The sequence below is a fragment of the Somniosus microcephalus genome, chromosome 17, assembly GCF_052327205.1.
Source record: "Somniosus microcephalus isolate GS21.2 chromosome 17, FLI_Smic_1.0, whole genome shotgun sequence".
NCBI lineage: Eukaryota > Metazoa > Chordata > Chondrichthyes > Squaliformes > Somniosidae > Somniosus > Somniosus microcephalus.
This window is the reverse complement of record NC_141003.1, coordinates 24637715-24650921: the sequence shown is the minus strand read 5'-3', so window position 1 is coordinate 24650921 and position 13207 is coordinate 24637715. Positions and strand designations below refer to the sequence as shown.

At 44.5% G+C, this 13207-nt stretch overlaps 1 protein-coding gene across 1 annotated transcript in view; it reads left to right on the top strand.

The window, feature by feature from the left end:
• arhgef39 (Rho guanine nucleotide exchange factor (GEF) 39) overlaps positions 1-13207 on the top strand; it is a 99284-nt gene that overhangs the window by 56132 nt on the left and 29945 nt on the right. Inside the window, exons 6-7 of the mRNA XM_086010068.1 lie at positions 11342-11412; positions 11951-12079. Of these exons, the coding sequence (XP_085866194.1) occupies positions 11342-11412; positions 11951-12079 (200 nt within the window). The remainder of the gene's footprint in view (positions 1-11341; positions 11413-11950; positions 12080-13207) is intronic.

Here is a 13207-nt window from a genome sequence, read left to right as displayed (position 1 = left end):
TCCATCTTCGCCAGAGATGGAATTCCCAGGATTGCCGTTAGCGACAATGGTCCGTGCTTCAACTGTAAGGAGTGGCAACAGTTTGCAACACATTATGACTTTCAGCACATCACATCCAGTCCTTTGTATGCTCAGTCAAATGGTAAGGCAGAGAAAGGTGTTCAAGTTCTCAAGCAGCTACTGAAGAAAGCGACAGAAAGCAAGTCTGATCCTTATCTCACCCTGCTGAGCTACCGAGCCTCACCTTTAGACTGTGGTTCTTCACCTGCTGAACTCCTAATGGGTCGCAAGTTGCGCACCACGCTACCCTGCTGTGCAAAGGAACAGCAAAGTGAGGAACTGAGACAGAGACTTCAACTGTTAAAGCTGAAACAGAAATCATACTATGACAAGTCATCCAAAACTCTAAAACCATTGACAAGGGATGATGTCAGGATTGAGGATCCAGATGCATGGAACAGGAAAGCTACCGTTCTTGAGGAAGTAGGACCAAGGTCATACACTGTTAGAACTGAGGAAGGACAGATTCTCAGGAGGAACCGCCGTTCCCTCCTAAAAACACAAGAGACTATTCAAGACCAGATTGATGACAATGCCGCAACTGCATCTTGTCATTCACCGCCAGAACAATCTCATGAAGACACATCAGACTTACCTGTGTTGAGAAGATCCACACGTGAAGTAAAAGAGCCTGATAGACGTAATCTTTGAGTACAATGTTAAGCTTTGAAAATGTGTTGACTGTTTTGAAAATGTTTGTTTATAGAGCACTAACAAAAGTGTTACTGATATTATCTTTATTGTTTTCTTGAAAGTTGATTGATATTGATTTTTGTTAAACCTCAAAGAACGGGGGATGTAATGATCAATAACATGTCATTCTATAGTGGACACTAGGTGGAGCCGTATATAAGACTACACTACCCAGCTGTATATATATTAAGACTACATTACCCATGAGGCACTAGGCTACCCACAAGGCAGCAGTCAAGATGGAAGCCTCTACAGATACTGTACCTAGTCCACATGTGCTCAATAAAGTAACTAGCAAAAGCTAGCTGTGTTCATAACAAGAATGTCTATTTATTAATGAACCTAAGACTGGCCAATATTTATCCCTCAACCATCATCACCAAGGTAGACGAGCTGGTCATTGATCTCATTTGCTTATTGTGGACCTTCCTTTGTGCTGCTGCAGTTGATTACGTAACTTCAAAAGAAATTAATTGACGTTGAAGCTCTTTGGGATATCACGAGGATGTGAAAGGAGCTATATAAATGCATGTTCGTTTTCAATATTGGAAACCCATTTCCAAATTAGTTTTACGTTAGCCCATGTCTGATGAATAATGACAAAATTTGCAACATAAAATGACTCTGGTGATAGATTGTTTGATTAAACAAACCATTGGCATTACATTGTCCAATCTGCACTGTTATGAGAAGGCAGTAAAAGTAACTTTTTTGGACAAAATGACAACCCAGTTGCTATGTTTGCCTAACAATTTTTGCGTCGTCCTGGGATCATGAAAAGGTGCGACATAAATTGTTCCTAACTCCACTTGATTACATTTTAAACTAATATGGATACACGAGATAGCTGGACTAAGTTCCAGGAAACCTGTGTATCAGTATTATGGATAAACCAGAGCATCTTCATCAGTGCCTTCTCTTCCCACCCCCTCACCATTGCCTCCAGAGTATCCCAAGCATTCATCACCGGCCCCTTCCTCTTCCGGATCTACATCATGCCCGGCCCCATATCCTCTCCATCACAAAGACTGCTTACTTCCACCTCAGGACCATTTCCCACCTCCGCCCCTATCTCGGCATATCTGCCGCTGAAACCCTCAACCATACCGTTGTCGTCTCCGAATTTAATTGATCCAATGCTCTCCTGTCCCTTACCTTCCATATACATAAGAAATAGGAGCAGGAGTAGGCTATATGGCCCCTCGAACCTGCTCCAGTTCATTGAAAACTCCGCTGCTCGTATGCTGTCCTGCACCATGTTCCACTCATCCCCTTATCTGCCCACCATGGCATGTTGTGCCTTCAGCTGCCGCTCGCTATAAATTCCCCCCAAAACCCAACCCTCCACTCGCCTCTCTTCTTAAAACCCACCTCTCTTCTTAAAACCTACCTCTTCGATCAAGCTTTCAGTCACCACTCCTAATCTCTCCTTTCCTCCTGCCTCTGCGGATGATTTGCTGCTTCAAAGTTGCTTCACAAATGTAAGTTACTGTTGTCTGATGGCGATGCAAATACAAATGAGCTTTTTAAGGAACCGAATCCATTTGAAACAAAACGTTTTTTCTAAAGCTCTGCATATTCGCCCAAATGCAGAGTTTGCGCTGGGGTGACTGATCCTTCTAAACCTGGCAATCACTTGAAGAATCTTTCGGTAGGTTACAGGCTGGATGCGATGGCATATCAGCCGCAGAGTAGCTAGATTTTTATTTTTGTTCACCCCTCGAACGTCCTTCAGGGGATTTGATGGAACTCTGAATGGCTACGTCCTGCAGCTGTGAAGATAGAGCTTGCTAGTTTCGATCCAGTGCTTGCCAACTGTGGACAGGCAAATTGCTTCAAATGATACTATATTGCCATCTTGGGGTCCATCTTGAGACCAAGCAGCACGGATTCCAAGACATTGCCACTTGCCAGCAGACCCGGGAGCATGCCTCCCTCCTGCATGCTTTGGGCGTGTAGCCAGGGTGGTGACATGCCAACACTTGCAGGAGGGGAGGCATAGCTCTGAAATCTCCGCCACTGAAAATGTGGTTGATTTGTTTTGTCTCCTTTTTAATGAACTCGTTGGCATGCATTGCGCAATCTGTCAATCTGGAAAGATCCAGCGAAGGGCTCGAATTCCACCTGACAATTGGAGCACAGTTTGTGGGGGAGATCTCCCCTTCCTTGGCCTGAGGGTCTTGGGTGGGCATCTTTTGCCAATTGTATCATCATAGTCAGGTTCATCTTCCATCTTTTCCAGACGGATGGCTTCTTCTGCGAGCATCTCCAATAATCTGACCATAGAAAGATCCTCTCTGGAGAAATAAAGGCAGGGTGTTTAATAATTGACTCCAATTAACAATATTTTTGCAATGCAGCTGTTCCAGTTGTTAACTCCATGGAGAAGTGCTGATTATGGACATTAAACATTCTCAATTTGATATCCAAAACATTTATTATGTCCTGTTGGCAAACTTGTTATAGAATGATTATGATAAGCTAGTCAATATTAAACAATCTTCTGTGGCATTGCTTACAGATAAGTTTAAATAATTGTGGAGCTCTCCATGGAGCTATCTTGCATGTGCACTCATGGTGGTTCTCCATCCCCTCCCCCTCCCTCTCTTCCCCATCTCCATCCCCTCCCCCTCTCCTCCCCTCCCCCTCTCCTCTCCTCCCCCTCTCCCCCTCTCCATCCCCTCCCTCTCTTCCCCATCTCCATCCACTCCCCCTCTCCGCCCCCTCCCCCTCTCCGCCCCCTCCCCCTCTCCGCCCCTCCCCCTCTCCGCTCCCCTCCCCCTCTCCGCCCCTCCCCCTCTCCGCCCCCTCCCCCTCTCCGCCCCCTCCCCCTCCCCGCCCCCTCTCCCTCCTCCCCTCTCCCTCCTCCCCTCCCCGCCCCCTCTCCTCCCCGCCCCCTCTCCTCCCCGCCCCCTCTCCTCCCCTCCCCCTCTCCTCCCCCCTCCCCCTCTCCTCCCCCTCTCCTCCCCCTCCCCCTCTCCTCCCCTTCCCTCCCCCTCTCCTCCCCCTCTCCTCTCCCAGCTCCCTCTCCCTCAGCTCCCCCCCTCGGCTCCCCCATCCCTCTCCCTTGGCTCCCCCCTCCCTCCAGCTCCCCTCTCCCTCCCCCTCTCCCTTCCCTCCCTCCCCCCCCCTGTAGAACGGCAGAGAAGCATATGGAGACTTGGAAGAGCACGGGTGATTTGAACTTGATTTTGTTCAGCTAACTTATGCCATTGGATGAGTTAACTTGCCAATTGGAAGCTGGGTGCATTTATGGGGATTTACACTAAGTTAATCAAACAAGGCTCAAAGCACATTTTGCAGGCTCAAAAATGTCATGTCTACATGATGCTGAGTTTTACCTTGTGTTTTCTGTAAATGTCACCATCATATGTGCAGCTCCCCTCTCTAAACTCTGCTCCAGTGGTTCTCTTGGGAGATTGTGATAGTTTCTTGTTGCTTTTCAGGTTTGTTCCATCTTTTTATTTGTGATCGCTTTACTGTGACATGCTGTGAACCATTTTTCAGAACTGAAATCGGGAGGAAAAGATTTGTCTCTGTCTGTGTTGTAAAAAAATAATAAATGTTTAGAGGATGATTTTTGAGACACCTGGGGTCCGCTGTTTATACTTCATGCACTTGTGGATTGCCATTGTCCGTCTGCACTAGATTCAAACCCACATAATCTATCTGACTAACCGTTAATTGTATATAATTAATGCATTTATTAATTTCATATCTCAAATATCTTTTTACTTAATATGCACTTTGGATCTGTGCATGTTTCAGTAATACAGTACAATAACGCTGACATTTTCATTTTACTCCGACTAGATTATCAATCTTGTTTTTACAAAATTTCTGTGGATTTTAAGTTTAACGTATTTATTGCATCAAAACGTGTCGACATTTTTGTGAAATAATAGACCTGCAGTATTTCTGGTTTGGCTTTAAATAGCTTTTTTTTAAAAAAAACTAAGTGCTGGACTTGCCAATGACAGCAGACATAATGTGTCCTGTCATGAAGTATATAGTGTGGGATTCTCCCCTAGGCCCGGCCTGCCTGCAACTGACACCAGTCTGCAGTAATTAATCTCCGCAGTGATGAAAGCAGCAGGTCTTGGGAAGCTCCCGCTCCTAGAAGCATATGCCAGAGCCAGCTGCTGCCACTGTTCAGAGAGGACCTGCACAGTGGAGCACTCCGCATTTGACAGACTCCCACCGTGACAGTCGTGCACCATTGGCATATTAGGCCCAGAGGAGTTGGAATTTGCCTTAACGCTGCCCTTTATTACCAGAAAATATCCATCAGACAATAACAAAATACACTAATTATATTAGAAGCAAATCGTAGACCAGTTACTGTTAAGCAGACCTGTATGTCAAGTCTGTTATGTTTTCATTATACTGTTCCTCCTGGAATGCCTACAACAGGGATTGTTTGGTCTAGTTGAATGTGTACTAATTAGATTCCCATTGCGTACATGCTGAAGAGAACAGGTTTGTCAGTAATTGTTTGGTAACTCCCAAATAGTTTGAACATTTTACAGGAGTTATTCTAGACTGAGTAGTGTATTGTGTATGGTGAGTATTCTGGTCGTGTTGGAATTTTTAAGGTACCCTGCTTTGCATTAAGGTACAGCTGTTGTCAGCTTGGCTCGGCTGGTAAGGCTTTCACCACCGAGTCTGCTCCAAGACTTGGGCGCATGATCTGGGCTGATGCTCCAGTGCAGTATTAAAGGGAGTATTGCATCGTCAGAAGTGCCATCCTTCAGAGGAAGCATTAAACTGGGGCTCCAACTACCTGCTTCAGCTGGGACTGTTCGAAGAAGAACTGAGCATTCTCCTGGTGTTGCAGCCAACATTCACCGCTCAGCCAGAACCATCATATCATCAGTTTGGTCACCCTTTGCTGTGTCCCCTACAACCCCAGTAATCCAAATTAATGTAAAAATTCAAAGAATCCTCCAGAGCTATTTTTTAAAAATTGTTATAACAGCTGATATCTTGAGATTTCACACAGAAAAATATGAAAGTCCCAAGCCCTTGTTCAAACCCAACTCTTGTTCTTTCTGTTGGAATAAATGGTTTCTGGTGCATCCTCTGCCTAAACTCTCCAATAATAGTTTCAAATAACCTTTAGTGTTTCTTGATTGCATTGTAGGAAGAACTTCCCGCAAACATTTCACAAAGCAAGAGTAGATTGCACAGGGTGGAATGATGTGCAGCTCATTGTATTTGAAATTGGGCGTAGAAAGTTAACCAGGCCAGCCATCAATACCACATGACCCCATCGCTGTGTTCTCTTCTCCAGCAGTTTCAATAGTTGCCTGCCTGTACTCTTCCATTCAGGTCTTGTGAAGAGTACCACTAGCTCAGCTCTACCTTCCACGGCATCTTTTGTTTTCCCCATCAGGAACCCAAACATCACCTTCGGACTATGCACTATAATGTGGATAAATGTGAGGTTATCCACTTTGGTGGCAAAAACAGGAAGGCAGATTATTATTTGAATGGCAATAGATTGGGAGAAGGAAGTGTAAAGAGACCTGGGTGTTCTTGTACACTAGTCGCTGAAGGTAAGCATGCAGGTGCAGCAGGCGGTTAAGAAGGCAAATGGTATGTTGGCCTTCGTAGCAAGAGGGTTCGCGTACAGGAACAAGGATGTCTTGCTACAGTTGTACAGGGCCTTGGTGAGACCACACCTTGAGTATTGTGTGCCGGTTTGGTCGCCTTACCTGAGGAAGGACGTTCTTGCCATGGAAGGAGTGCAGTGAAGATTCACCAGGCTGATACCTGGGATGGCAGGAATGACGTATGAGGAGAGATTGTGTCGATTGGGCTTATACTCACTGGAGTTTAGAAGATTGAGAGGGGATCTCATCGAAACCTATAAAATTCTGTCAGGCCTGGACAGACTAGATGCAGGAAGGATGTTTCTGATGGCCGGGGAGTCCAGAACCAGGGGTCATAGTCTAAGGATAAGGGGTAAGCCATTTAGGACTGAAATGAGGAGGAATTTCTTCACCCAGAGAGTGGTGAACCTGTGGAATTCTCTGCCACAGAGGGCGGTGGAGGCCAGTTCATTAAGTATATTCAAGAAAGAGTTGGATATATTTCTTAAGGCTAAAGGGATCAAGGGATATGGGGAGAAGGCAGGGACCGGGTACTGAATTTGGATGATCAGCCATGATCTCATTGAATGGCGGAGCAGGCTCGAAGGGCCGAATGGCCTACTTCTGCTCCTATCTTCTATGTTTCTATGAACGCTTGTCTTTAGTCCTGCAGCATGTCTATCTTGTCCAGTGCAACCTTCTTGCTGCAGGATGTTCTATTATTGGACGGTGGCCAATCCTTCTCATCACTTCAGTGTTGGTCACCCTGTCCTCCAAAAGCCTCCTTGTACTATGCATTCCAAAGTCATCCAAGTCCAGATGTCTTTCGGATGAGACGTTAAACCGAGGCCCCGTCTGCTCTCTCAGGTGGACGTAAAAGATCCCATGGCACTATTTCGAAGAAGAGCAGGGGAGTTCTCCCCGGTGTCCTGGCCAATATCTAGCCCTCTATCAAAATAACAAAAACAGATTATCTGGTTATTATCACATTGCTGTTTGTGGGAGCTTGCTGTGTGCAAATTGACTGCCACGTTTCCCACATTACAAGTGACTCCACTTCAAAAGTACTTCATTGATTGTAAAGCGCTTTGAGACATCCGATGGTCGTGAAAGGCGCTATATAAATGCAAGTCGTTCTTTCGTCCTTTCTTTTCTTTGTCTTTCGTTTGTTCTTATCATTGGCATCAGAGACTGTCAATCTCTTCTTCAGAGTGATTTTGATGGATTATCAAAAGTGCTTCCAGCTGGATCAAGGCATCTTTCCTCTTTCTCACCTCACGTTTTGCTGGGCATACACATTCCAGTAGACTAACTCATCTCCCATTTATATCTCATTCCACACTTATTGTTATCTTTCCAAACTATGGGCGTTTGTGGAAGAAATAGACTATTTTGCACGTGGTGTATTACTTTACTTTGTCTCTGGAGCTAAGATCGATGATCCTAAAAATACCTCGGCTTGGAAACTGCACATATTATTGTCTCCCCGAGCCCAATGAGGTGCAATGAAACAGCGTCCTTACTGTGCGCAAAAAGCAACCAAACAACCTGCAATCATTGGAGATCTGAAACAAAAACAGAAAATGCAGGAAACACTCGGCAGGTCAGTCAGCATCTGTGGAACGAGCAGGTAAGTTCACATTCCAGGAGTAGACCCTTTGTCTGTGGGCTTGTAATCGGTGTCGGTGGAAAGCCCAACCCCAACAAGAGTGAGAAGGAAGTCCTGGAAGGGAAATGAAAAACAGATGATGATGAGGGAGAATTTGAAGCATAGTTTTCTCCCAAAGCCCCCAACTTCTCCCTTCGAACACCCCCAGACCTTCCCTCCTCATGCTGTGGAGATTTCTTGTGGTATGCATTTTTTCCCCGTTGACCACATATCCACACCATAACTAAGACCGCCTATTTCCACCTCGGTAACGGCGCCCATCTCCACCCCTGCCTCCGTTCATCCGCTGATACCCTCATCCATGCCTTTGTCAGCTCTAGACTTGATTATTCCAGCGCATTCCTGGCTGGCCGCCCACATTCTACCCTACGTAAACTTGGTCATCCAAAACTCGGCTGCCCGTGTCTTAACTCGCACCAAGTCCCGTTCACCCATCACTCCTGTGCTTGCTGACCTACATTGGCTCCCAGTTAAGCAATGCCTCGATTTTAAAATTCTTATCCTTATTTTCAAATCCCTCCATGGCCTCGCCCCTCCCTATCTCTGTAATCTCCTCCAGCCCCACAACCCCCCCCCCCCCGAGATATCTGCACTCCTCTAATTCTCCCTCTTAAGCATCCTTGATTTTAATCACTCCACCATTGGTGGCCGTGCCTTCTGTTGCCTGGGCCCTAAGCTCTGGAATTCCCTCACTAAACCTCTCCACCTCGCTACCTCTTTCCTCCTTAAAACCCACCTCTTTGGTCAAACGTTTAGTCACCTGCCGTTATTTGTCTTCTAACGCTCCTTTGAAGCACCCTGGGACGTTTTACTGCATTAAAGGTGCTATATAAATAAAAGTTGTTGTTTACACAAGATACTTAAAATGCTGGTTACTTTCTTGTGAATATGTTGTTTTTCCATTGAGCCGTTAACAGACGATGACCACAAATTAGATATTCCCCAGTAGTAGTGTGTCATTGTGTTTCATTTTAATTAAAAACATGAGCATTGATGAATAACCTGTTGGTATCAGAATGTCATATCTTAAAACCATAAGTGCATTTGTCATATTTGCGCCTCATTACTGTCGTTTAGATTTCTGTGGGGCTCCCTCTGGTAAAACAATTACTACTTCGTGGGCAGTTGTTAGAGTATGAAAATATTTCTGCTTGCAAACCTTGATCACGTACTCCATGAATTGGTGTTGAAATAGCTAAGGATGAAGCCGAATGAGACCTAGGAGTCTCGGTAACAATAAGTGGGCAACGTGTCCAACCGACGTAGAGCAGCAATCAGCAAAGCCAATATCGTGTTAAGCTACGAATACAGTCGAATACAAGCCAGAGGAAGTCCTGATCAGACCGTACTGTGCTCTGGTCAGACCACACCTTGAGTACTGCATCCGGCCCTGATCGTCGAGTCACCCTGAGAGACACTCGAGCACTGGGGATGGTGCAGAGCGGAGTCACGAGGTCGATCTCGCGAGAAAGATCTGAGTTACACGAAAAGGCACACGAGATAGTTAGAGGGATGAAAATCGTAAATCCAGACTATTCAAGTTAAATAGTGAGAGTAAAGCAAGGGGACACAGATTCAAACTAGTGAAAGGTGGAACGAGGACTGATGTCCGGGAAAATACTTTGTCACACCGAGTGTACTATATTCTCTACAAGGTGCAGCCATCAGTGCATTGGAATTTGACAGAGGTGGAGGCAAAAACCCTCAAACCTTTTAAGGAACAATTGGATGCTGCATTAGGGGGACTTTAGGATTCTTCCGGGTGTATGAACTTGCGTGGACAGAATAACCTTCATCTATAGCTATCGTGTGATCATTTATAGCTGTTGGTATTTTTAAATATCCAGTGCTTTGTTTCATGAGAGACTAAGCTGTAGAGAGCTGCGATGGCACATGTGCATCGAATTCAGAAGTGTAACTGACTGTACACTTCGAAGAGAAAAGGACTTGTGGTTTATACTCTGCATGTTAAATCCTTTTAAATTTCAAATTTATTTGTACTTTGAAACAGCAGAAATTCCACAATACAGATTAAAAAAAACCCATAACCTTTTGATCATAAGGTATCTAATTGCAAGGGGAAATGCACCATGGTGTCTGCTTTTGGTCCCTATCCAATGTAAGCATCTCTTTCTCTTCCCCCCCCTCCCTTTCTGGGAAGTGTACGAGTGTCGACAATAGGTGTGGATAGGATCAGACTTGGATGTGATGCCCCTGTAGTTAAATACCCACAGGCCGGGCTCACTAATGAAGATTGGCCACTTGTATCGTAGGGCTACCTGCACCTGTGTCAGGGCAAGTTGGGACCTTCGGGTTAGGAGGAGAGAGAAATGGAGGCATCAGGGCTGGATTCCCATCATTGTTATTAGCTGGAAGTTCTGGTCGGAGCTAGTGCTCCCCTACCGTGAGCTCATTTCTTTTTGGCCTAGAGCAAAAGCAGTTTCCCGTTGACATCACAGCACAGTATCGGTGGTAATGAGAGGCACCTTTGAATCTCTTTACCTGTCCTACCAGTTCAAGGTTGGTGAGGTGCAGGCAAGTGAAATAAAGGGGCAGAAATAATGATGGCCTTTTTTTTAATTTAAAAGTTGCTTTCCCAGAAGCAGCAAAGCATTTAGCGGTGTAATTGGAACAGTGTTAACAGGTCTGAAATAACCTAAAAGATGTGTGGTGACAGGAAAACTCGGGAGACTTGATTTCCCCTCCCCCCTCCCTCCCTGCCGTTTACGTGCAACCCCTTCTGCAGCAATTTACAAACATCTACCTAAAATCCTCAGGAGGGAAATATTAGTTTAAAGGGACAGGAAAATGTAAACTAGAGGTGGGGGCTGATGAGTATAAATGCTGATTGTAATCATGTGGATAAAGTGTAATAAAAAGGAAAAGCCTTCTCTGGGAGGCAGGAGTTTTTTGTGCATCTTTTCAGGTTGAAATTGACACTTCTTTCTGTCAATTCTTCAGGTTTTGTTCTTTCGAACTATTGTTCAGACTAATTTTTGAGTACCAGCTTTCGGGGGAGAGTGTCTTCGCCTTCACCTCCACCCCCTCCCCCCAAGTCATGAAACCACAGACATGCTAAACACCCCCCACCCCCAGGACAAAATCAGCCTTTTCACTTCTTCTGTCACCCTCTCTCTCTATAGGTGACTCCTTTTTGCTTCTAGATCCCCTCCTGCTTATCGAACAACTGCTTTTAAAATGGAAGCGCGCAGCAAGTTCCCTGGTGAATGTGCGGTATTTTTTTTGCTGCTGACAAATCATTTACATTTTTTTCTTTGCTCGTGAAAATAATAGAGCATAAAAAAAAAATCTACTTTTATTTCAGATATAAACATTTGCTGCGAGATTTAACTGAAAACACCAGCCCCGACCGTCCTGAATTTCAGCAGCTCACAAGTAAGGTTCACTTTACTTTCTCTTGTATTTTAAAATTAGTGTTAATCGAAATATATTTTCCAGTATACTTGATAGGGTAGCTTTTATAAATATCAGATTTATAAGAGGATACACATCAGATTATCGAACGACTGTCACAGAATGGAGCCATAAATATCACCCACGTAAATCAGTGGGTTTCTACGTAATATTTTTGAATTAAGTGATGACCCAATGCTCAGAGGGAGAGCATGTTGGGGGGTGGGGGAAGCACAGTCCGCGCCTGCAATTTCCCCACCTGCGCGCTCCTGAGAGCGCCGCTCCCCACCAGGAGCGTTGGAACGCAGAATTGTTCCTTCAATATCCTGGCACGCATAGGAGAAACCTAAGAGTAGAAAGCTACGCAGTAACGTTTTACTGCTTACGTAGGGGTTAGCGATCAAACCCCATGCTTAGATAATGTAACTCTTACAAAGATCAAGCAAATGGTGTCTGTGTTTTCTTTCTTAAAACAAATCTACTTTTAAAAAATGCCTACGCTGCTTTTTCTGAACGTCAGATGCCGTAAAAGCAGTTTCTGAAGTTTCTCAGCACATTCAAGACCAGGCTCGGAGGCATGAAAACTACCTGCAGATGCTAAGAGTACAGAAACTGTTGAAAGGACGATGGAGCAAGGTGTTGGCTCCAGGTTAGTTCTTGTGATCAGCAATTCCTTTTTATTTTTCTTGGGGAAATGATCTTGAATGTTGCAGAAATGTGGAAGAAGGTGATCCGAAGTGACTGGAACGATTACACCAACCTTAACGACGTGGCCTAACACAAAATGGCCACGGGTTTCAAAGAATTAGTTTAACTAATTTTGTCGTCTTGCTGGTGAAAACAGAAGGCTTTGGGCCTAGATTATCGAAGGCACAGTTTTGGCCTTTTTTTTTTCTCTCCACACTTTCTCCTTTTGTTTATCTCCTGAGAGATGCCCACATGTGTAACAGCACAAAGAGCCGAGTCATGAAAGCCGAAGTCTGTCAACCTCCCTGCGGACCAATTAATGGTGCTCCAAATCTTGTGGGCAGACAGATAAAAAGGCTAGCAAGAGAGTGAGAGAAAGATGAATCCCCGACATGTATAAGACAGTATTTTTTTTTTTAGATGTTGGTAGGCACTTCTTAAGTATTCTTGCCCAAATTCAATTTCAATCTTCTCATTTGGTTTCCTATTAAGAGACGACTAGTTATTTTTTTAAAACAGAAGCTATCAGTCCTTTTATTCTCCTCTTTCCCCCACTTCCCCCTCTCTCTAAATATGGATAATTTTAGGCAAAGGCAAGTATTTTATACGTGAAAGCGATTCAATGTTTTTTTATTTTTGCGGGTTTTACCTTTTTGTATAAGATATTACTGCTGGGAAGTTCTAAGACTTTGAAGTGCAACCTCTTGCTCCATCCTTGCCCCCTGCAAACCCACGGCCCTTTGAACAGCTGCTGAGTTTCACTTTGAAACCACAACTTGAAAGTGTTTGACATGGAAAGGGTAGCATGAAAGTCTTGCTCTTTGAACTTTCTCTTTTCAAAGTCCTGCTTAAAGTACCAGGGAGGACAATAAGGGGACAGGTTCACGGCTCGCTGAGTACGGAATAAATCTGTGATAATGAGCATCTGTATTTCCAGTGCATCCAGACCCAAAAGTAATTTATTTAAATACTTTTTTAAAGGGAATTTTGACTAAAACCTTGCAGTTGTAAATGTTCATTTCTTAATTATGAGGTAGTTCTTACAGGCCACTGTTGGGATCAGAAATATTCATAATTTTTTGCATCACTT